Here is a 26,998-nt window from a genome sequence, read left to right on the forward strand (position 1 = left end):
AAATCTTGTAATCGGTTTTCGCCCTTTGTACTTCACTCTGGCGATTCATGCTCCCTACTAACGAATCTTGCTTGTAAAAATGTGTGTCGGAACCACGGCTTCATTTCCTTAAAATAACTCAACCAAACATTACCTATAAAAAAAAAGCATTTAACTCCTTTGAAGACTCTATCTTCTTTAACCTTGAAGAAACGGACAAAGTTAAGTAAAACTACTAAAAGTCAAATGATTAGCAAAGGGTGACATTTGGTTCGTTTAATTAATGAAATAAGTGACCCAAAATTCAATTTGCTGACCTATCCATTTTTTTTTTTTTTTTTTTTTTTTTTTTTTTTTTTTTTTTTTTTAGTAGCTGTCTGAGGTTACCCATATTTCTTTCTATTAATATTCTACTGGTTTTGTTTAATTTACTTGGGTAATATTAGATTCAAACCTTTTTGAGCCTCTTATGCAGCTTTGACCTCCTAGGACGTCTGAAATGGATACCTATCTCATATTCTCGGAACATTCTGAACTATTAAAAATTCTTAAGGTAAGTTTTGACGGTAGACTTCAATTTTTGGCAAACAGACACGACAAAGCCATGTTGCCATGTGGATTCGGGCTTGAAAACGAAATCCTATAGTCTTCCTAGAAACCTTAGAGAAAAAAACATTTTTTAATACCTCTGTGATATATTTTACCAGCGCATAACTTGTATTTATTTGGTTGCAATTTTTCGGGCTAGACAAATTTACTTCCATTTGTGACTTTAAGCGTAATTGAACCGGTCATTTGTCTGAAGAAAAAATATATTATTGTTGGAATTCGGGAAATCTGGCTGCCGAAGCTAAATTCAATTCCTTTCATAGCTTTAACTAAAACATAACCTTTTACTTCAGTCAACAAATATTATATGGTGGTTAACATCCCGCAAGGTAAGGTTTATGGTCAATTCTTGTGCTCAGTGGGATAGTTGAGACACCGACATTGACCTCTGGCAAAAAGTTGCTAGGGTCGTTGTATGTCCACGTCAATCGTAAAAGACACGAATACGGCTAGCATCATCTTAGATTTTAAATGTTAGATTTTAAATCTTAGATTCTTAACAAGTTATCTTCTAGGATCTTTATTGTTATTAATGTTTGTGTTATGTTTTTATTCGAATAAATTGAATTGAATTGAAATGACAGATCCGAATTAATTTATCCTACAGTGTGGTTTGGCTATAATCTAAGGCTAAACGGAACTTCACCCACTGTCTCAATATTCAGAACTTTAAGAGCGTCTCTTCAGCGTTGCATTGCCTTCGGAATCTTTCAAGCTTGTGGGATTCTTCAAGAAACATGCCTGATCATGTTTTGGAGAATGTGTAAGAAGGAAATTTTTCCAAGACAGTTTCAAAGAGTCTTACCTCAAGAGCTCAAATGTCATTTGTCAATGTCAAATGTCAATCTCCTTCCGTTTTTAAAGGAGAGGACGAGAATCACTAATTTTTCCTAGGTGAGATGGACAAAACAGATGGAAAACCTATCTTACCCCATTTTCAGGTACTCTCCATCTTTTGTACATATTTTATGGGCCCACTCCCTTTGGAAGGGGAGAGGTCCTTCACCTCTCAAATCACGTCCCTGCTAGACTTAGAAAAGCTATTGCGGTTAACCCATTTTCTATGCCATAATTCGAAGAACAAGCCACTTAACCGAAAAAAAGTCTATTAGATCTCTTGTTTACCAGTGTCGGGCTAGTAAACATTACTTGGAACTTTCTCATATAGCTATTTTGTTGCTAGTCGGTACGTAAAAAATATTCTGATAGGTTCCAAATTTCAATTGATTAATTTTTCGTTTGCTCGTAATCCCAAAGCTTAGAAGAGCTTTGCCCGCTGCCTCAATACTCTCACCTAATTACAAAGCCTCTCTTCACCTTTCAATTGCATATATCTCTTGAGCTTATGACATTTCATGAAAGCCACATATAGCGTGGGCATGTTTTGGGGAACAGTTATAGAGTGAATTCTTTCTAAATCCTCAAAATTTTTCCTTCCGCATTATTTTTCTTCACCTCTCTTTTTAAGGGAGGGGGAGGAAGGAGAAGAGATAATTATAATTGAATGACTTTATAGGAGGGAGGGAGAAACTGAATAAACCTCTGTCATACACTGTGTCCGGGTAGTTTCCGCCTTCTTTAACAGATTTTAACGATTTTGAACGTGGACTCATACCCTTCTTCCCCAATTCATCATAGATTTGTTTTGTATCGGTATAAAGACAAAAACTGGTTGTTGCGATAAAACACCAAAGATGGCGTAGATGATACAACGTGTAGAAAGCCAAATATAATTTAACTTCCGTATGTTTTTGGATCCGAAGCACTATTAGCAGATCAAATGGCAATTGGCCAAATATAATTTAACTTCCTTATGTTTTTGGATCCGAAGCACTATTAGCAGATCAAATGGCACTTGGTCAAATATAATTTAACGTCCGTATTTTTTTGGATCCGAAGCACTATCAGCAGATCAAATGGCATTTGGACACATATAATTTAACGTCCTTATGTTTTTGGATCCGAAGCACTATTAGCAGATCAAATGGCAATTGGCCAAATATAATTTAACGTCCGTATTTTTTTGGATCCGAAGCACTATCAGCAGATCAAATGGCAATTGGCCAAATATAATTTAACGTCCGTATGTTTTTGGATCCGAAGCACTATCAGCAGATCAAATGGCAATTGGAAAGCAATTTTAGATCGCAAAATTACTTCAGCCGTTAATATAAACCTTGGTCATCAATTCCTAGTTGAGAACCTTAAGATCAATGATTTATAAGATAACCTTTGATAAACATCGCCAGGGATGTAACGATCCCTTTAAGGTACAAGGACAGAAAAGATTTGTATTTATTGCACGACAGCTGATAAAGCTAGCTGTCTGTTGCTACAATACGCCCCGTTGCCTTCAATAATCTCTTATTTGTCATTAAGAATTTCTGAGAGGGGATGACACTCAGAGGAAAGGAGAAAAAAGTGAAGCTAAACTCTATCTAATGTCTTTTTCAATTCCCAAATCCGAATTCTTGAGGTTTGAGTTTTTGTTAGTTTATTGTAGCAAAGCAAAGGAATCTTGACAGAAGAAAAAACCTGTAACTCGGTTAGTTGTATCAATTTTTAACTTAAAAAAAAAAAACTTTCTCAAAAAGGAGTTTTTTGAAAAAAGGAAAATCAGACTAAAACCTAAGACGAGAAGAAATTAAGTCATATAGTAATTCGGACTTAAAGACGGCTGAATAAAACCCCAAAATGAACAGAAATTAAAATGAAAAATCACATAAAACACGAGAGTATAGCTATTATATAGTTTGTGGTAAAGAACTGTAAGTAAAGAGTGACGTGGCTCAACAGTAGCCGAAACTCAAAAACGGAATTTTGATATCAATAGATACATCAAAAGAATCGGCTTATTATGTTGATTCAAAATTTAGAAGGTTCATTATTTTTAGTGTTACCCTTCAAAAGCTACGAGACTCAGAAAATTTGCCAAATTTTCAAAAAGTGGGCAAACACTTCCTAAAAGTCAAGGAATCTTAATGAAAATCACACCATCAGAATTAGTGTTACAGAGAACCGCACTGTAGAAGTTTCAAGCTCCCATTTGCATAAATGTGGATTATTTTTTTTGCCCAAAGAAAAACCACGAATGCATGTTTCTGTGTTGTTTTTTTTTTCCAGGGGTGATTGCATCGAACCAATTGTCCTAAAATATCGGGAGAGGGCTCATTTGATTCGGAAAATTAAAATAAAAGGTTCCATAAGCAACATTTTTCTAATGACTAGTCCTATCTCGATATTTCGCTGGGTCTATTTCCTGTTATCTTACTAAAAAACATACTCGGTGGGAATGCGGCTTTTTTCGAACTGAAACGTTATAGTATAAATTTGAGTGTATAGAGTTTGGTGGACGTGCGAAGTTTGCGGAAATTCCATTTTTCATAAAAAAAGGATTTCAATAAACAAATTTCTCTTTTTCGGCTTCCACACTGCTGGGTCTATCTCCGATCAAGCTTTTGACAGAACAATTATTTTTATGAAGTGAGAAAATTAAAAAATTTGAATTTTTTTTACAATTTTTTGAATGGGAAAATTCATAAGCAAAATTTTTCTTATGACTAGTCCTATCTCAATATTTCGCTGGGTCTATTTCCTCCTATCTTACGAAAACATACTCGGTGGGAATGCGGCTTTTTTCGAACTGAAGCGTTATAGTATAAATATGAGTGTATAGAGTTTGGTGGACGTGCGAAGTTTGCGGAAATTCCATTTTTCATAAAAAAAAGGACTTCAATAAACAAATTTCTATTATTCGGCCTCCACACTCTGCTGGGTCTATCTCCGATCAACCTTTTGACGGGACAATTATTTTTATGAAGTGAGAAAATTAAAAAATTTGAAATTTTTTTTACAATTTTTTAAATGGGAAAATTAAAATAATAGGTTTCATAAGCAAAATTTTTCTTATGACTAGTCCTATCTCAATATTTCGCTGGGTCTATTTCCTCCTATCTTACGAAAACATACTCGGTGGGAATGTGGCTTTTTTCGAACTGAAGCGTTATATTATATAATCATGAGTATATAGAATTTGGTGGACGTGTGAAGTTTGCGGAAATTCCATTTTTCATAAAAAAAGACTTCAATAAACAAATTTCTTTGATTCGGCCTCCACATTCTGCTGGGTCTATCTCCGATCAACCTTTTGACGGAACAATTATTTTTATGAAGTGAAAGGATGTGCCTAATTTATCGTAGTTGATGCTTGTCGCGTGGAGAGTAGATCCTTACATAATTGGCATGAGAGCAATTGACAAATTGGGGAAAAGAATGGAGAAGGTTATGAGGTAAAATATATTCGGCTGAAAGACATATTCCAGAATAAGAAGGGGATTATCATTATAAGGGAAATGATCAGGACAAAAGGAGTGCATCTTTATTGTTCATGTGTTTGCTAATAGGAAATAACGTTCTTTTAATTAGCTTTTATCGAAAGGCTCTTATTAATTCCCGGACCTATAGACTTCTGTATCTCCGCCACAACCAATCTTGGCCACACATTTAAAGCTTGGGCCTAATCTTAGAAAATGCTGTTTTATCTGTAACACAGGATCTTAAAGTTTGAACAACATATCCTATTGACACACACAGTCATACCTTGGATGGACTTAATCTAAGACAAGTGCTGTGAAAAATATATATAACTAGGAGTGTAGTATTTATATATGTAGTATTTATAGTATTTATATAAACTACGAGTGTAGAGCTAAATTTTGTCTACATTAAAATTTTGAAAGACCAGATGTTTCCCAAGATTATAGTCAGCCAATCCAAACAATTCTAGCCTAGTCTTGGTTTAGCCAATCCAAACTAGTCTACCCTAGTCTTTATAAGCTAGCCTAGTCTGCCCTAAGAACTTTATAATTTTGAGACAAGCGACAGAAAAACAAGAAAATCACGATTCTCAGGTATGAATAGGTCTAATATTGATAAAAAAGGGGGGAATATTTGTATTTTGATGTTCTTGTTACTTCAAAGACATAACTGCTGGTGTATTTTGTTGCCACGCCATGGGCAACCGGACTATCCTTTCGTATAATAAGAACGCTGAATACATATATATATATATATATATATATATATATATATATATATATATATATATATATATATATATATATATGGTATTCTTTTTTCTTTTTTTTTCGTTGGCTTATAACAAAATGAAATTTTTCAGGACAAGGAGAAGAAAAAAAGTAGTTCCCATCATTTTGTTTCTGTTTCACACAGCAATAGTCAAATTGTAACCTGCGACGTGTGTACCAAAGCACTGAATAACAAATCAGCGCTCCATTGTGACAGTAAGTTTTTTTCTTTGCAGTATCAGATATTGGTTATTAATCTCAGTCTTGCCTTAAAGTACCCAGGAGACTGAGAATGAAACGTCATTGTCTAAATTGGTTAAGCAGAAGCTTTCGCAACCATAGATATTTAAAAACAGAAAAAAAGGGGGGGGGGGTTCAATTTTAAGTATAAAAAAAAGAGCTCCAGATGCAGTTAAGTCGCTTCCAGTAGTAGCTGGCACCAAACCTAAAAAATAGAACTCTGGATGAAAATCTGCAAAGAATAGGCCGAAAAATATGGCACGTAACAGCTTAAAATATTTGTCTCTGGAATTCAGCAGATTGTTAATGTTAGAATCCTTATAGACGAAAATTGATATCTATTTAACTGTTTAGTTTTGTTTATTTATTCTCGCGGGCCAACTTGGCAACACCGACTAAAATGTTATGCTTCCCTTTATTTATCATATTTTTGAAACAGAAAAATGTAAGAAAATCCTGGCTTTGAGTATGAATGGAACTAACCTTGCTCCAGGAGAGTAAAAAAATGTTTTGTTTTCAAATGAAAATAAGTATCCAATATGAAATTTACCAAAAGTATCAAGTTTGGTACATTCAATCTAATTTACCATCCCAGATTAAGTAATGTAAAATTTAGATAGTGGCGATGACTTCAGCTGTTTGGCATTCCCTGAGCCAAAGCTTTAAGCACCACCCTTTATTGACTGCACATTTGGCAGCTCCTGTACACAGAGGAGAAATGTTTTCCTCACTAATTGAGTTCCGTAGCTCAGCTGTTCGGGTTTAAAAGAGAGATTTAAAGAGAGATTATCTCTCTTTTCTATTTAAAATCTCTCTTTTAGATATTTCTCTAAAAGAGACTATCTCTCTTTTATATTTAAAAAGAGAGATCGGGTTTAAAGAGAGATTATTTTTAATATTTTGTCATGCTAATATCCTTAAGTTTCTCAAGGCAAGATGTATATGTCGAATTTTACATTGGTGAATGCCTTTTGTCGCACGTTTTTGGACTGATTCAAGATTCTTTTGGTCACCTATTGAAGATGCTTAAGGAATATTTCTGGAAACACACCTGTAACATCTCGTCTTATTTACATTCTAAGATCAAAGAGTGTTATGAATTATAGCCTCTGTCGTACTGATTAATACTCCAGTTTATTTCGGATCCTTCCTTGGTTGTGGATAAGCCTCCCTACTGCTGTAATCATAAGTACTCCCCATGTGTTTAGGAAATCGGGCCCCTGACATACCAGACTTAAACTAGTGGCGAAATTTCTTTTTGGGAACGAAAAATATTTATTAGCGTGATTCACATCAGAAATGCAAAATACTCGAAGTTACCTACTGTATGTGCTGTGACTTGTACTGAATTTGCTTTTGTTGGAAAGCAACACGCTTGAAAGAGCAAGAGAATTAGCGAAGAAAACCAACTTCTTTTACGAATAAGTACAGTGCAACTAAGAAAAGTAGTTTCTTTCTATGTGGGGATAAGAACATCGAATTTGTGTTGTAAAATGCAAACCTCATCGATAATGTTTTCCCTCACTGATTGTCTCTCCTCTTCTTCCCTCCCTCCCCACACTATATCTCTTCTTCCTCTTTCTTGTGCCTTCATTTGTTCCCTTGTGCGAAAGAGAGATTTAACTGGCAGCTAACAGCCCGCTGGACTCAATAGTTATTATTATTTGGCGAACTCGGCATATTTTCTTCAGATGCAAATCCTCAACTTGTAGTTTTCAATGAGTTTTGCATATGATTATCCTTGAAACTTTGACAAGCAATTTAAGTAAACATTAAACCACAAAGAAAATAACAGTAATTACTGTGTTTGAAACAATGATGAATGAAGGAGTCGTCAAGTAATTTCTCTTTTCTCACCAATCCATATACTAGGATGAATAACCGTCGAAGCTGAATTTAGACCCAAAAAATATGTTTTTCTAAGGTAATATGTTTCAGTACTTGGGCACTATATGGGCCTTTACAAGGAAACCAGTCCCGAAAAACCGGTTTTTGACGGGTTAATTCAAAGACCGCTATAGAGTCATAGAGTCACAAAGCGTTGTTTTCATTGCTTATACGATATTTAAACTGTTGTTTTTTGGGGTTTAGGGGGGGGGAAGGTACCTAGGTTAGGTTACGCATTTAATATATGCTATACTTTACCCCCCCCCCCCAACAATGGGGCAATACACATTTTTTTCATGGTTTTTCCCTATTCTACTCTCTTTGGTTCCCTTATAATTACGTTATAGTCCCAAATTTCCAGGGATGGGGGGGCCCTCAGTCAAAGGTTTTCAAACATGGTTATTATAATGGTATACTTTTTTTTAACCATCTTATGGCAATTTTAAGAGGTTCCAAGCTATTTTTAGAGATTTTTATACATTTGTTATCGAAATCAACTTTTACTGCTGCGACGAACCGAAGTAGTAGCATTATTGCGAAGTAGTAGCATTAGTAGCATATTACCCTGAATTTGAATATATTGGAGTGGGTGGGAGACTACAAAAAATGATTTTATTGGTAATAACCAAAGAAAATTTACTAAACAGAACTTACATTATAAATTTGTGTAACTAAAACCTATAAATCCACAGTATTCGTTGTTTGCTCCATAATTGGCATTCCCTGAGCCAAAGCTTTAAGCACCACCCTTTATTTACTGCACATTTGGCAGCTCCTGTACACAGAGGAGAAATGTTTTCCTCACTAATTGAGTTCCGTAGCTCAGCTGTTCGGGTTTAAAAGAGAGATTATTTTTAATATTTTGCCATGCTACTATCCTTTAGTTTCTCAAGGCAAGATGTATATCTCGAATTTTACATTGGTGAATGCCTTTTGTCGCACGTTTTTGGACTGATTCAAGATTCTTTTGGTCACCTATTGAAGGTGCTCAAGGAATATTTCTGGAAACACACCTGTAACATCTAGTCTTATTTACATTCTAGGGTCAAAGATTGTTATGAATTATAGCCTCTGTCGTACTGATTAATACTCCAGCTTTTTTCGGATCCTTCCTTGGTTGTGGATAAGCCTCCCTACTGCTGTAATCATAAGTACTCCCCATGTGATTAGGAAATCGGGCCCCTGACATACCAGACTTAAACTAGTGGCGAAATTTCTTTTCGGAAACGAAAAATATTTATTAGCGTTATTCACATCAGAGATGCAAAATACAGCAGGTACAAGTTACCTACTGTATGTGCTGTGACTTGTACTGAATTTGCTTTTGTTGGAAAGCAACACGCTTGAAAGAGCAAGAGAATTAGCGAAGAAAACCAACTTCTTTTACGAATAAGTACAGTGCAACTAAGAAAAGTAGTTTCTTTCTATGTGGGGATAAGAACAACGAATTTGTGTTGTAAAATGCAAACCTCATCGATAATGTTTTCCCTTACCGATTGTCTCTCCTCTCCTCCCCCCACTATATCTCTTCTTCCTCTTTCTTGTCCCTTCATTTGTTCCCTTGTGCGAAAGAGAGATTTAACTGGTAGCTAACAGCCCGCTGGACTCAATAGTTATCATTATTTGGCGAACTCGGCATATTTTCTTCAGATGCAAATCCTCAACTTGTAGTTTTCAATGAGTTTTGCATATGATTATCCTTGAAACTTTGGCAAGCAATTTAAGTAAACATTAAACCATGCTCAATAAAGCACTCGTCTGGACGTTTCATAGCTCTGAGGTAAAATAGTTCTAGGTGAAAGACAGAGCTATTCATCTGTTGTTTTGGAACAGAAATTCTGAAAGCGACCTTTGGCCAGGGATCTCACTTATCATATATATATATATATATATATATATATATATATATATATATATATATATATATATATATATATATATATATATATATATATATATATATATATATATATATATATATATATATATATATATATATATATATATATATATATATATATATATATATATATATATATATATATATATATATATATATATATATATATATATATATATATATATATATATATATATATATATATATATATATATATATATATATATATATATATATATATATATATATATATATATATATATATATATATATATATATATATATATATATATATATATATATATATATATATATATATATATATATATATATATATATATATATATATATATATATATATATATATATATATATATATATATATATATATATATATATATATATATATATATATTTATATATTTATATATCAGCCATGTCTGTGTACTTACAAAGAGGTCACATCCACAAAAATTACACACATAGAAAATTGCGATGGTACGACTTTTTGCAATGTAACTTTATTATCGTGGCTATTTGTGTCATTGATTTTTTATCGTCACTAGAAGTGTTATTGCAGATTTTTTTTTTTTTTTTTTTTAAGTTCATATTTGAATGTTTGCGAAAAATTCATAATTCTTACGTCATAACAGCCCAAAGCTTCTATTTTTAGCCTTATTTTTTTTATTTTTTCGGTTGTCATAAATTCAGTTTTATCTGGTCGCAAAAATTTAATTTTTAATTTGAGGTAAAAGCTTTTTTCCCCATCAAATATGTCATCAAGCAGGGTGTCAATTTTTTTCCGTCATAAAAAACTGAGGCATTACTTGCCATACATTGGACGTTCAAAACCATAACACACTCATTGCGAAAAGTGATTAAATTTTGAAGTTATTCAGTCACAAAGAAAATAACAGTAATTACTGTGTTTGAAACAATGATGAATGAAGGAGTCGTCAAGTAATTTCTCTTTTCTCACCAATCCATATACTAGGATGGATAACCGTTGAAGCTGAATTTAGACCCAAAAAATATGTTTTTCTAAGGTAATATGTTTCGGTACTTGGGCACTATATGGGGCTTTACAAGGAAACCAGTCCCGAAAAACCCGTTTTTGACGGGTTAATTCAAAGACCGCTATAGAGTCATGCAAGACAGAGCGTGGTTTTTATTGCTTATACGATATTCAAACTGTTGTTTTTTGGGGTCTAGGGGGGGGGAAGGTACCTAGGTTAGGTTACGCATTTAATATATACCTATGCTTTACCCCCCCCCCCCCAACAATGAGGCAATACACATTTTTTTCATGGTTTTTCCTTATTCTACTCTCTTTGGTTCCCTTATAATTATTTTATAGTCCCAAATTTCCAGGGATGGGGGCATATTTTATTACAATGCTCGACTTTGTGTCTATTCATGCCGAAATTGGATCCCAGAATTGGAAAAAAGGCTAACAGAATGCTTTAAATGGCACTAGTGACTTATCAAAGCCTGAAGATTCTGGTGGTAGTATATATAAAGGAAATATGTTCCCAAAAAGCATACATATCCTCTGCTTATGACGATTCAGAATTGAGTTTGTCAGGCTTTTTTAAGATGGTCCTTTGACAGTCTCACAATAATGACTCACACCTCTGCTGCTTAATGGTGCTGCTTCATAACAGTGCTGCTTCATGGGCGTTGTTAGGGGGGGGGGGGGCCCCAAGGGGGAAGTTGATGCCTTCCCCAATAATTTGGATGGAAAAATATTATATAGCCCATGCCCCTGGACTGTCTGTGTATGGACCCCTCTTACCCCCCCCCCTCCCTCCAGTAAAAATACAGGAGCTATGCCCCTGGGCTGCTTGAATTACCGGTTATTCGGTAGGGTCAACATTTTTATTCCTAGAGAACTTTATATCACCTGAATAAAAAAAAATTGAAATATTTCATTGCTTTTATACAAGGCCATATCCAGGGAGCACAGGGGGTCAAACCCCCTCCCCCAGTCTCAAATTTTGATGCTTTTCAAAAATTTTCATTGGGATGAAAGAGAATTTGACATACACAATACTCTGGTTGTCACTGCAAGACGCAAATAATATGTTAAAAATCTACAGTACATTCTCCTTTTGCTGTTTTATGGACTAATCACGCAACTGTTCTATGATACCTCGCATCAGCAAAGGAGAATGGGCACAAGCAAGGATAGGCAGGATCAATGCTCATGTGTGATCGTTATTTTGCTGCGGTACCATATTAATTTGCGATGGAAAGCAGACTGTCCGAACTTCTTCCAGTCTCTGCTGGGTATAAAGGCCTGAGAATACATCTATACTGAGCTGAGAGCCATGGTATGTGAAATCATCAACCTGCCTAGACCCACTTGGATTACGGTTTGCGAAAAAGGACCAGAGTTTTTTTTTATTATTATTATTATTATTTAAAACTCATTGAAAAAAAAGGCGTTTTTAAGGAGTTAACTATAAGGAAAAATGAAAATTGACTATAAAACAGATTTTGATCACATCACGTCATCGTTCTGTTGGTATCATATATTACAAGAATATCGGTCTTACATTAGTTATCAGGTATTAATTCTTATAAACCTACCGTAAGGGATCAAATTGTAGTCGCTGAGCTAAGGAAAGCTGTATCTCGAAAGGTAGTTTTTTACATCTGAATTCTCAACTTACCATTAACTTCAACTGTAATGTTGCCGTCTTGCACCTCCCTCTGCTGGATAAAAGTCAGCAATGAATTGGAAATGACAGTTCCTTGATGGTCCCTTGGCTCCTATCCCTAATTTGTGATTCCTGCATGGCAACCGTTCCCTCTTGTGAGTGTGAGTAGGGATCTGTTTTCTGCAGAATAAATTGTGTGTTCTTTGCGTCTTAATAGCTGGATTTTCTTCTCTTTGGAATATGGTCGGATACAATACCTGAATAGAATGGAGATAATAACTTGTTAAGTTTCCGCCTTCTTTTTTGTTTCTTTTCAAGTACAATTTAGATTTTTTAGTTGGAAGAAGAGAAGAGATTTCTTCTGTGTAGATGGCGTTTTTCATTGGGATGGAAATACATAAAAAATACTTTTATTAACATTATTCTGTAGTAACACTTAGTTGTACTTTTGATGTAGGTTTCACAGTGTTCATACTTTTGTCATATACTGTCGTACCTTTTATTTAAGACAAATTTCGTATATAAACAGTTTTTAAGGTTTTTTGTCCTTTGTGTCGTTTTGTGATTTTCGTGTTTTTTTCCCTGTACTTTAGCATAAGGCTAAAAAATGTTTCCTGTACTTTAGCATAAGGCTAAAGTTTTTGTCCTGTACTTTAGCATAAGGCTTAAGCTTTTTCCTATTCTTTAGCATAAGGCTTAAGTTTTTTCCCTTTACTTTAGCATAACGCTAAAAAAAATTCCTGTACTTTAGAATAAGGCTAAAAAAAAATTTCCGTACTTTAGCATAAGGCTAAAGTTTTCCCTCTGTACTTTAGCATAAGGCTAAAGTTTTTTCCCTGTACTTCAGGATAAGTCTAAAGTTTTGTCCCTGTACTTTAGCACAGGGCTAAAGTTTTTTCCCTGTATCTTAACATAAGGCTAAAGTTTTTTCCCTGTTTAGCATAAGGATAAAGTTTTGTCAATGTGTTTTACCATAAGGCTAAAGTTTAAAGCTTTTACCATAAGGCTAAAGTATACTTTAGCATAAGGCTAAAGTTTTCCCTCTGTACTTGAGCATAAGGCTAAAGTTTTTCCCTGTACTTTAGGGTAAGTCTAAAGTTTTTCCCCTGTACTTTAGGATAAGGCTAAAGTTTTTCCCTGTACTTTATCATAAGGCTAAAGTTTTTTTCCTGTTCTTTAGCATATGGCTATAAGTTTTTTCCCTGTACTTTACCATAAGGAACTAATTCGGCTCTACTAAGGCTTGCTATAGAACTATTTCACTGTGATAATGCAAAACAGTCAACACTCTAGATAAGAATCTGAGTGTGTGTTCAGTGCTTGTGCATGTGTGTGTGTGTTCTTATGTTAGTGCTGCAACTATTACGTTTAACTCCTATCCAAGCATTCATCATCAACTAGTATAGTTAGGCTTACTTGCGTATTTTAGCCAATCAAATTAGCTTATCAAGTTCTAGCCAAGCCAAGTATATAGCTAGCCATCTGTGTATTTTAACTAATCAAATAATTTCATATTTAGCCAAGTATTGACGATGATTAAAGTACTACCGTACTCTAATAACCCGATGAACGCAGTTTGGGCCTTACCACAGCATCATGCTAGTTCACCTCACATTAAGCATTTATATGTCTTAACCGTTTGGCAAATCGAATATAACGAAACTATGAAGCTTTTTGGCGGATATTTTGTCTCCACAGACACTTTTTGAAAGTGGCCACATTTCTCGGCATAATATGAAAACATCAAGCATAAAAAAATGTTTGGGATTTCAGTAGTAATCAACCTTATACTTTGCGCGAAGCTATAGCAATTTCTATGTTATTCTGGACCTTGTATACACCTTTTCAAAGAGATTCAGAGCTCCCTCACATGGTCTTATACTTTGCGCGAAGCTATAGCAATTTCTATGTTATTTTGGACCTTGTATACCCCTTTTCAAAGAGATTCAGAACTCCCTCACATGGCCTTCCGTATTTGGGCACAGCTAAAGCAATTTATATGTTATTCTGGACCTTGTATACACCTTTTCAATGAGATTCAGAGCTCCCTCACTTGTCCTTCTGTATTTGAGCGGAGCTATAGCCATTTATATGTTATTCTGGACCTTGTATACATCTTTTCAAAGAGATTCAGCGCTCCCTCACATGCCCTTCTGCATTTGCGCGAAGCTATAGCAATTTCTATGTTATTCTGGACCTTGTATACCCCTTTTCAAAGAGAGTGAGTATAACTTGATTGGTGGTTGGGATTTGAATAAAAGGAATAGTTTTCTTTACAATTCATTTTTGTCAGAGAATTGAATTAAAAAAGAATAGTTTATTTGAGAGGATATTAGTAGAGGAAAAAAATTAGTTGTGCATTTACATTATTGGAGATTAATGATGGAACCGAAAGCAGCAGCAACGATATACGAGTACCCAATGTGACTATGGAAATAACTGCTGGTTGTAGACTATGTCTTGAATGGGACACTATGTATGCTAGATATGTGATATCATTAAGCAAATTTAAGCAGGAGGATCAACTATGTTTTGCTGGAAAAGTGAATATTCTCCATATAAATAAACCTCGGTCAGTATTAGATGTCATATCGAAATATATTGATGAGAACAAAATGCATCAGTGATTATTATTATAGAATTATGTTCAATAAAATTGTTTCTAAATCAATGGTATTTTTTTCTTTCTATAGTAGACTAGCGTATATTTTCTAAGTACAAAAAGAAATTATGGTTAGTCTAAAATTGGTTGTGAGAGAATTAGGACTCTAAAAAATGGACAGATTCGAGAAAGAGCGAGTCATGAGGAATCTAATTCTTTTGGAAAAAAGTTTGATTCTAGAAGACCATTTTCCAGATCTGTCTATTCAAAAGAAGATATTTTATAAGGGAATGCTTGTCAATATCATGAAAACTTATTCTCCATCATTAGACTATTGTATGAAGCTTCTACGTCGTGGTCCAAATGCATTTACACAATTTATTGATATATTGATCACGACACGGAAAAATGATATTGTGAATATGCTTTTAAACATCAGTTTAGAAATTTAGGACTTTTTTTTTCATGAGAAAGATGGTGCTCAAGGATGATTTACTCCTCTCTCTCTCTCTCTCAGACAATTATTTTTGTTGCTACCTAAGTTTCATTGGGGTAGTGAGACCGTCAACACATGACAAAATGTTCCATACATGTCCGTTATGTATGTACACACTGGGCAGTTGGTCATCATCATGTGGGAATTGTACAATGATTGATGAGTATGATGAAAAGTGTAGATTATGCAACCCGTATAAATTGCATAGAGGATATGCTGTACAAATTAAAGGTTGTAATTCCTGTATTGAAGAGGTGTTTGACTATCATCCTAGAGGACACCTATGCTCCAATTGTCATTATGATAAGTGTAATCAGTGGCAGTGTACGTATCCCGGTATGATTGGAAAGAATCCTAACCGTGATTTTAGTTTATTGCTAAGAGATTGGTATCGTCGTGGTTTTCGATTGTTCCGGGAGGAGGAACCGGGTCAACAATTCAACTGTTGGAACAACAAAAGAATATGGTTTCTACGTCATTGTTGTGAAGACACTGAGTCCTATGATTATAAGCCCACTGATTTTTATTTGGCTGTGACAGAATGTGATTCGACACTTGAGGACACTGTTTATGAAATTGCTTCAAATAAGCAAATTGAAACATGTGAATTCTATAGAATGAATGAGAATAGTATCATTGACTATACAAAGAGATATGACAAGAGTGAAGTCAACCTCTACTGTAGAAAATGTGACCCTGACATTGCAGTACATCAGGATCAGTACACTGTGGATTCAGATAATCTACCTACACTAGTTGTTGTCGACAAATATCTAGTAGAGGATGAAATCCAAAGAGTAGAAAAGTCGTTTTTATCATGCATATAGATTTTTTTTATTAATAAACAATTTCACATACATCTTTAGAACATTTTATTCTTAGGGCACTAAAATCAATATTAAATACACTTTTAAGTATATTCTCCACTAGAAAGTCGTTCAATCGAGGTAAGTCAACGTAGATGTTGAGAAACTGGTTGTAGGTGTAGCCACTGCATCTGAAAATGAAAAAGAGTAATGCATGAAAGCCATATGTCTTAGTGATTAAATCCTGTACTCTTCGTTGATTTTGAATAATGGTTTTTCCACTGCTTTCAATAAAGTTGCTAATGTATGGAGCGTAGAATTTATACGATAGGCCAAGAGAATCAAAAAATTCAATATTCTTCGCTGTTTGAAAGATGCATAGCCAATGACCGGTCTTCAAAGTCGATGGACTGCTATTAACAATAATTAGGGTATTGTTAACACTTGGAATTTTTTCAATGAAGTCTGAAGGTATACAATATGACTTGTACTGGGACATGTATTGATTCATGTTAAATACACTGATTATTTGGTTTGTTTTCACCGTACAAAGTCTGGTAGAATACTGCCGTCGGGGGTCATTTCTTAATAAGTTTCAAATTGAATCAATGATATTAGAGTGATACTCTCAGTCATAGCATCGGCAAATGTACACTCTAAACGTACATTCCCTGTTCGTACTATGCTCATATCCTGTGTGCCAGACAAATCCAAAACAATTACACCATGATTTTTTGAAAACATTGAATCGGTTATTCCATTTTCAAATAGTTAAGAGTCATGATCTAGGGATTGCATAGTCAACTCGTACAGAGTTCTATAGGATTTTTTGTCAAATGATAAAGTGTACAGTGGAATACCATTCACTTTGCACACAATGCTAGATAGACCAAAAAAATTAAAATTATGGGGGGGATTCAGTCCAGAATCCAACGGCACTATCACTCTTCACAAAGGCCAAAGCCAATTTTGATGGAATTTCGCCATTGATAAATGATGAATCGGTATAGCTACGAGAGCCGGTGGCAATGTGACGTTGATTGGTGATCGTATGGGGGACAAGAAGTTTAATGTTGTTGCCATTGGCTCTTAGCTTTTCCACTGCCAATGCAACATAGCTCATAACTTGTTGTTTTTGGACTTGGAAAATTGCCGATGTGATAATGACATTTGCATCGGGTGCTGCAGGAAGTGTTTTTCTCAAAATGAAATTCGATAGGGCAATCTGTAACTTTATGTCAATCTTGATATTGTGGGGTAGCCATTGGGATATACTGAATATCTCCTGATGTAATGTTCCAACCAGATGATACTCCTGGGTCACAGTAGTAGTCAAATCATCGTCTGTATCAACACCAGTTCGATATTCATAGCTTAGTGATTGTCCTATCAACTTCTTGTACGCCTTTGGCGACTTGATCATAAGTTGTATGTAGCTTGTACAGTTTGATAAATTATTGCTAGTGCTTACCAATTTTCCATTAATAAATTCATTAATTTGTTTGAATAGGTTGTGTAGAATACAGTTATTATAGGAGAAACAATCACCAGCATTTAGAGTTGTATTATCTATCTTTTTCTTCCCCGCAAAATTTAGATTATTAAACGTTGACAAAAAATCGAGGAAATGGCCGTCATTAGAAAATATTTGAAAGTATACATTCTCCAAGAGGGGTTGTTGGGGGTGAAATTGTTCATAATAGCCATACTTGACACTGACATCAACATTTTCAGCATTGAATAGATTCAATTAGGAACTGATTGATGGATATGATTCCTTGTGGGGGAGATAAGTCATCTTAAGAGAAGAAATCCTTCTTTTATCTAACAATCTTTTTCTTTTTCTTCTTCTTCTGTTTATTGGTCTTCCTTGTTTTATTCCTCAAAGTCCTTGTTGATGTCCTTTGCTTCCTGCCTGGGTGGAGACTGATGAGTGAATGACGCGAACGCATCCTTTTCAATCCCTCCCCATTTTGTCGAGATTTTAATTGCTCACCAACGGCTCTTGCTGAATATCTAATATTTTCCTTAACACTCTCCTTGAAGTTCTTGCCCGACCCCCAGTTCTGTAGTGTTGAGGCAGTAAGATTAGACGCAGCGCGTACAAGATATTTTCTGGCAAGGGGTAGTGCAGAACGACAGAGCCTATTAAACCAGCTACCAAGACCATAGCCAGACATTGTAGTACGCCCCTTCTAGTAGTCCAATCCATCGCCTATTTGACGTGGACTCAAAGCACCAACAAAACAATCGATATCGGGACAAACAAATGGAATTCTCCTATTGTTCATTTTAGGTGATTGTGCTGTCGTTGACAATGGGTCGAAAATGACATGTAATCACTGCTAAGCCTTTTGTTATTGCTAGAGGATCACCTAATTCACTTCTTAGTGTTAACTGACAGAGTTCCAAATACGACGTGTTTACAGGAACATACTGAAGATGCTTTATATTATAGTGATGAACAAGTTCATGAGTTGTTTTTCCTTCAAGAACACGTAGCAGGGAGAAATTTGAATTACCAACTCTCGATGTTTCCACAAAAGATACATAGAGAAATATGCAAGAGTCCGAGCCAAAACTGGGTGGATAATCAGCAAAAATAACTTGATTCATCCCATAAACGGTGCCAGCATTTTCCCCATTGATCATATTCTGTTTAAAGCCAAGAACGTCTCTCAGATTATCATTAAGAATAATTATTTCAGTGTCATCAGGTGAGGTAATGTAAATCCTATCATGTTCCATTGAATAATTAAAATATAATTTACCATTCCTACGATATGAGATTTTTCTATTGATTGTACGACACAAATCCCCCATATTGTCATATTCAATATATTTCAATTTGACAAGTGGATATTCACTAGATTTAAGTGCTTCAACCCATTCATAGTCGACATAGTTCAAACCTTTCATAGTCCAATCGAGTGTTATAACTTTTATATCATACACACGATCCTTTCTCATAATGTCATAGGTATTTTTGTGAAAAAAGTCGACAAGAGCCAATTCATATGCACCTTAAAAATTGATGGCGGGGGAGAATTTTGTCCAAAAATCACTTGCTATATTCAATTTGGTTTAGAGCTGATAGAAAAATATTTACATAAAATTAGAATATGGCTCACGAGACATTTACAATATCGTCAAAATTGATTCAAGATTCAAAATAAGTGTGGTATACTACTCACTAAAAAAGTAGCTTGTTAGTACTCCTGCGAGTACGTCTCTTTAACATATCTTAAATTTGACAGATTTCACTATTATTTTAAACTTTTTGTAATTCAGAGTAATAAAAGACGCTAAAAATGTCTTCATCTTTGGTGTCTCGCAGGCAATAAACTATGGATTTAGTGTCTAGGATTTTTGCCACTTTAAAAATTTCTGTGGACCACAAGTAATTCCCCTTTTCAAAAACATTAGTTGTTCTATTAATTCGAACAGTATGACCAACTTTGAATTTTTTTTTCATCTTGACAGTCGTTTCATTAGAATATTGTTTAAAAAAAGTGTTAATTGTATCATCATCAGAATAATGAACTTCCATTGGCGTAGAGTTGGAAAATGATCAATGAGGTTGTTGATTATAAATAAACATGATTTTATCTAGATCATGAATAAAATCCGATATATTTTTCAATATAAAATATCTTGAAATTAGAAGTCGAATAGTTCTTATCAATCGTTCGGCCAATTCAGCCTTTACAGGACTGTAACTGTGATAGAGCAGTGTACTATATTTTTTTAGTACTTTTGCAACATTGGGATTAACAAATTCACTACTGCGATCCGTTTGAATTTTTTTATATGAATCCTGTTCGAGAATACTTTCAATGGCCCGGGCAACTTCAACACCTCTCTTTGAGCGCAATGGAATGGCATATGCATAGCGACTAAAAACACTGATTGGAAGTAGAATGTACTTGTACGGTGTATTGTGACGTCTTTGAAGCTCATCTAGAGTCAGGAGATCTGCTTGCATTATATGCAATGGGTAAAAGGCTTTAGTTTCTCGATATTGATTGGCACGAAGTCTATGATTTCTATGCAGAGTGTAACTGGATTCATTTTGTAGATAGTCTTGTAAACTTTTAGTGTGAACACCAGTGACTTTGGAAAGAGTGGGGGGGGAACTTCAACTCCCCGCCTCACCAATATTTTCATAAACACCTTTCAGAACTTCAACCATTTTGAACGTAAACACGTTGTGTAACGTCCACTACCCTTTTGTATACTGGCTGTTGGTGGTGATGGTGATGGTGACATTGACTTGATACGTCTTCGCTTTTGTCTAGCTATCAGTGGTGTGCTAGTATTTTAAAAAATTAATTTAAAATCTTCTTCTTCTTCTTCAAGTCCATATTTATTTTAATGGTTTTGTTGATGATGATAATGATGATGCTTGTTCATTTATTTTTTTTATAATATTTCTATTGTCAATAAGACTTTTGGGGAAGTTTAATGTATTTAGAAAGTTGTATAGATGAGCGTCAAATGATAATAGTCCTTTACGATTTGTAACCATGTCATAGATTAAATCAAGTAGATTATAGCTCTTGCCCTGAATTATGATCCCTTCCCCATTGCTCTCAACTTGAATATGATCTTGACCACTTTCCAAGAGATAGGTTAAGAGTCGTGTTCATTGTTAAACAAAATATTTGGGGCATATAATTACAATTTTAAAAACAATTTAATAAAATTCCTACATCTTTAATTTTGTTACAGCACCAGCAGCAGACTCTTGAGAAGATGATTCTTTTTTTGGATCACCAGCAGCAGTGGGCTTCGACCGATAGGACCTGTGTTTGTCCCCTCGGAGAAGTGCATCTTGAAGTATAAGTATTGTTTGATAATCAACAATATTCTATTTGTAGGGGAATTTACTCAGATTGCTCTCAAAGTTTTCCAAGTGTGAGAGAGCGAGTTCTATTGGAGTCAATTTATAGGGTTTTGCCATTCTCTCTCTTTAGAGAAAACTTTTTACAAGTCCTGCAATTATTGTCAGTAAATGTGTGAAAAAGCTACCTCCTGCCTGAAGAAATCGTTTACTTTTAAAATTCTTTCCTTTCTTTTTAGAGGCCAATGTAAGTACGATGGAACGATGTTGCTTTGCCTGTTTCTTAACTACTTCTGGCAGTTGAACATTACTCTCGGTCAAATTTAAACAAAGTTCGGATATAAGATTAATGAAATCATTGCCAATACCATGTTTGAGTATGGCTTTCCTAAGCGGAGGTTCGGAAGTGCTTAGAACTGAAAACAAATGTCTATTTTCATGTAGTTTCTTCAGTGTCATGATAGCGACTAATAGGTCTTTTTAGTGTTCACAGGGAGATATATTGTAATTTCATGGTCGAAAGTATATGTGACTACACGCAGATCCTTGGAGGTATTTTGATTAAGATCCAATAGGATGTAACCGTGGGGTTTATTAGTTGCCTGATTGTATGCCAAGAGCTGCAATTTAGAAACACCTGGATGGATATTCTTATTGAAGGTTATTAGGGAAGTAGAATCCCAAAAAACTCTGTAGATGGTACAGTGGGTGCAGTTCAAAGCAAGTGTTCGCATACATTTGCTCTGATGAAAGAGATTGTGTAGAACCAGAGTAACGGATATCTGTTCATGATGAGAGCGAACAGTGAACAATTGCAGCCTTTGCTGGGACCATTGTTCAATAGATTCAGCCAGATCGTCAATGATCAGCCAAGAGTTTGGTTCAATAATGTTGAAAACATCAAGTCCCTGTATGAATTGTAGCTGCACCAATCCTATGGTGGTGGTGGCAGCAATTGCTTTTATTTTATCGTATGACTCCTGCCAAATACTATAGCAATAGTAGATTTTTTTCGGCTTTTCCGCAAACATTTTATCACAATTTTTTATTATTTTAGTTAAGAGTGTTGTTTTGCCTGACATTGACGGTCCACACAAAAACGATCTGAATGGTGTTTTAAATTGATACATGTTCCCTTCAACAGTTCACCTGGACAACTAACTGTAGACCATAATTGTCTAATGACTAAATAATTTCCCTACTACTACTCTGTTCAAGAATAATAAGAAGAAGAAGAAGACGGTTAAATAATCATACTTTCTTTTATTATATGCATAGAAAGAAAGTAACAATACATTGAAAAAAAAAATCACATTAAAAACGAAAAAAATACACTTTTTTTATAATTTATTTATAATAAAAATAAAACATTTATATAGACACACAGAGAGAAAAAACACTTAAATAAATTCACTTTTTTTTATTTATAGAGAAGAAAATACAACATTAGATTAGAGCACTTGAAAAAAAAATATCACTTTTTTTTAATGAAACATTTACAAAAAAAAAATCTGCTCTAAGTAAAAAAAAAGAAGATAACTTTGATAGTGGCGGTGCGCCCCCCGCTGGCGGCCGGCCCCCCCCTGGCCAAGAGGCCCCCCCAAAGGCCGCGAGGCCCCCCCCCCCCAAAGGCCGCGTGCCCCCCCCCCAAAGGTTTTAGGAAATAAATTACAGGACTTTATTTAAACCAAGACTTTCCCTATGGGTAACACATTCGGCCCGGTCTGAAGTTAAATAGTGACCAAGGGGGAGGGTGGTCACACCATCTTGACAAACATAGACCTTGTCGGAGATGGTACTCATGGCAATTTTTTCTACATTTACAGTAAAGTTCCTGTATTTGAGACAACGAATTGCCAACAATTTGGCTCGTGGAATTGTATTTTCAACAATACAATTCCTATAAATGTCCAAGTCGAAATTCTTATCCACATAGCGCGTGGGTATTCCTTTGCCACGTTTCTTGATTTCCTCTTCGTGTGTCTGTATAAAGTACATCTTCGGACTTACAAACATACCACTGGAAATCAAGTCACTTCCCGTTTCTGATTTAAAAAATAAAAGCTGATTTGGTGCCCAACGTTTCACTAGCTAAGGGTAAAGACTACTCCATTTGGTGTAGTCCACACGTGAACTAGTAATTTCATCGTGCGCAAAATCATGAATTAGATTTGGGGTTTTTACTTTTAACAGTAGAGAATCCGTGTCCCAGTAGCAGACCTCTACTTGCCCCTTTTCCGGCCACTGTACCCTAGCCACATTGTAGTAGAATTCCAACATGAGCTTTTTAGAGATCTCCAAGATCGCACTGCCTGTAGCAATATTTTTATTCAAGACAATGCGTCTTTTTTTCCTATTCAAAAGTAGCATGTCCGGGTCAATGATTGTGAAGGAAGTGTAATTTGGATCGGCAATAATTCGAGCACATTGTTCAGGATCGGTCACGACGTCACAACGATTCCTATTACGAACACTCTCACACATTTTGCCGAAAGCTGAATTCAAAATGAGTTTTATAAATTTCATTTTCAGCTTTCGTCTGCGCTTCAGAATGTTTGTTGACAAAAGTGTCAACAAAGTTTTCAAATAGGGTTTTTGACTAAACTGGAGTGCTCTGTGAACCTTTGTGACGTTGAAACCGTTGTTGCACATCCATTTTAAAGCTACATGATGTACAACTATGTTTTTTTGGCAGAAGGTCAGCAATAAGTTTTTGTTTTGAAGGTGTCCAATGCAATCCGTCCACCTCGACTAAACGCCTATTGCGAGGACTCAAAGAGTCCTTAGCCACAGGTCTATTGATGCACGGGAAAACAAAATCCTTTACTGAATTGTGAAGCTCGACTGGTATCTCCCCATCAATTTCAAAAAACCATCCAACCGGTCAATTCTCCTCAACACTGTCAATGTTTGGGAAATGGGGAGCTTGAGGGTCATTGAGCCATTTATAGTCACCACAAGGTAGCGCATAATCGGACATTCCCGAGGGGTAGAGAGAATTCATATCAAGGAAAACTGCATCCGATTTTGTCCCCGTCTTCTCTCCAGTTGGATCAGTTTCCAAGATACGATCCCCATGAAAAACAAAACCCCCCCTCATTGACCTTTCGATGAACAGATGCTGATCAATGTCTGTGATCAGCCCAATTTCTTCCCCACTAATGTTTAGGATGAGGTCCATCACTAGATGAGGAGATGAAAAATAATAGCCCAAATCAAGATTAAATTCTTCATAGATTTTATCCGTATTTTTACACATAATGTCTAACAGAGTTAACACGTCACTCGACAAATAAAGCTTCCAATAGTCAAACGTATTTTTACACCCTCCCTCTGTCCAAACTTTTTTAGCAAAACTGTATTCATCGGGGGTGCAACTACGATCGTGAAGACTATCATAAAACAATTCAATTGGAGAAGTAGTTTCCTCGGTGAATCTTAACTTTGAGCAATAATAATCATAAGGGTAGATGCCTTTTACTGTGAAAACATCGTGCGAACCATTTGGAAATTTTTTACTGAGAAGAGAGAAAGCATGTCAATTGTCCTCGTTTTTCTCTGCCTTAATTAGTTCTCTCAACATTTTAGGGAAAAAACTGTATGAATCTAGAAAGTGAATTTTATTCATGTACTCAACTTCGGCTTCACCGAACTTTCATATAAATTCCAAAACAAGCAACTGGTCCGATGATTTAGTTTTTATTTTGTAGGTAAAGCTTTCTGTCACCCATGCATCATCATCCACTGTTCCGTTTCTTTGAAGATGTGCCAATGCTGGTAGCACATACTTCAGATCGTAGTTAGAGTTATGTATAAAAACAGGAAGAAAAAGTTGCTGTTTAATTTTTAAATTACATGAATTGTGAGCCCACCCCCGAAACTACTTTTTCCCATTGAATTGGGGTCAATAAGGTGATTGTGGTCCTGGAATGCGTCTTTTCGGGCAAGAGCACCCCTACATACACAGCAAATCGTCCCCTTTTCCAGCACCAGTTGCTCTTTATCTGACAATGTCATTGGATAATTGGTATTATGCAGTCGTGAAATTGCCTCGTTTACTGTTTTTATTAAAGATATCAATAACTTTTCCATACTGCACTCCTCGTCCATAGTAAAAAAAAACTCCTCCAATTGCATTTTATTGTTGGAATCGCGACGAGCGTGTGCGTAGGAACATGCAACTAGTTTGTGTTTCTTGACTGTATTTGGCCTTGATGGGTCTGATACCTAAACCAGTCTTGTTTCACAATCCAAAGACACTTTATCAGCTTGTGGCAGGGTATTTTGGAAATTTTTAACTTGTAAAGTGTCTTTGCCTTCTACCGGCATTTCAAGTCGTTGAGTGCCATGAATTTTGCAATGCTTCACGTGGTCTGAGAACTTTCGCTCGGATCTAATTGGGGAAAGACACATGGGACAGTAGAAATGTTCCCCTTTTTTAACACCTTGAGATAAGAGTCGACTTATTGCTGTAATGGGAAAAAAATGACCATAGGAATTTACATCTTTGGGTGGTTCGTAAATAATCCATACCCAATTTATAACATTTTTCACCATCGGTGTCCTCACTGAGTACAAAACCCCTTTTTTATTTGGTTTTTTTCCCCCATTTACAAATTATGTGTCATACTGGAGAACGAACACCCCCAGCCCAAGAATTTAAATTTCTTTTTAGAATATTGTTATTTATTTAAAAGACACTGGATAAATCCCCACTAAACAATCAAAATTTACTTTATGGAAATTTTTTACACCGTTGCGAGCAAGGCTGACGAGATTTTTTACTGTTGACTCTTTGTTTGATGTCTTATAGCATTCTGCTAAAAATGTGTATTTAAAGCATTGTAGTCCTATGTCAAAATTGAAACCCCGAACCCCTCCTGTAGCCGACAAATCTGGATGGCATTTTATTCATCAAGCAGCCCCTGCCCCCCTTAAAATAAAGTTTTTTTTAAAATCTACTGAGATTCATATCCATGTATTCAATGTATAAAATGGTGGACCCATTCCCCTCTCATTAAACGTGTCCAAAGTTGATATCAATTTATTCGCCTAGTTGAAAAAGTTATCCTCAAATTCATTTAGACCTGGGTAAAAAGTCTGGTTGCCAGTTGAAAAATGAAAATAAAAAATATCCCCGGACGTTCCCTTTTGTAAATAAACTTTTTGAATAACCGATGCTTTAATTCCCCCTTGGTCTTCCCATTTTTGAATCTGCATCTCAATTTGCGCTTAAATTCTGTCAATGTAGTTATGGAGAACATTCACAGGGTCAGTTAAAATAGTACCCGTGTTTTCCTCGAGGGGACTGAAATCTACCCTATATGTTTTTAGAGGACTAAGAGCAGGCTCTAAAAAATAAAATTCATGTAGTTCCGAGGACATGGCGCTAATTTCACGCCCTGCACCTGTTTGTACAGGATCCAATTCACTAATAGTAAAGTTATCGTTAAAAATGTCCCCGGAAGAATTAGGCCCAAAAATTTGCATAAGACTGTCCATTTCTTCAGATGTAAATTAAAAATGCAGGGGGATATCAAATAACGTACCTTCACTAACATCATCATCCGGTGAGAGGGGACAATTACCCATGATACTTTGAAGTCCTGGACCAGGGAAGGCAGAAGTTTTCACAGCTTCCCCCTGAAACTAGAAAATGAATGGATTAAGTTTTTTTCTTTGACAAAAGTTTTATCACAATTATAACACACTTTTTTTTTTCTTAATTGGATTCGAATTTATCAAACAGATGCATAATAAATTACAAATTTTTGATTATAGAATTATTTAAAAAACAATGCATAATAAATTACAAATTTTGTTAATAACACACACACACACGCGCAGATGCATGCACACACACACACGCACACACACACACACACA

General features: G+C 35.3%; 1 protein-coding gene across 1 annotated transcript in view; it reads left to right on the forward strand.

Annotated features, from left to right (window-relative positions):
• Window positions 1-26,998, forward strand: part of cyst (rho guanine nucleotide exchange factor 18 cysts) — a 402,635-nt gene that overhangs the window by 233,818 nt on the left and 141,819 nt on the right. Inside the window, exon 8 of the mRNA XM_089102646.1 lies at window positions 5,768-5,891. Coding sequence (XP_088958772.1) covers window positions 5,768-5,891 — 124 coding nt within the window. The remainder of the gene's footprint in view (window positions 1-5,767; window positions 5,892-26,998) is intronic.

This window comes from Artemia sp. Qi Xiang Cuo, chromosome 16 (assembly GCF_049724085.1).
Source record: "Artemia sp. Qi Xiang Cuo chromosome 16, ASM4972408v1, whole genome shotgun sequence".
Lineage (NCBI taxonomy): Eukaryota > Metazoa > Arthropoda > Branchiopoda > Anostraca > Artemiidae > Artemia > Artemia sp. Qi Xiang Cuo.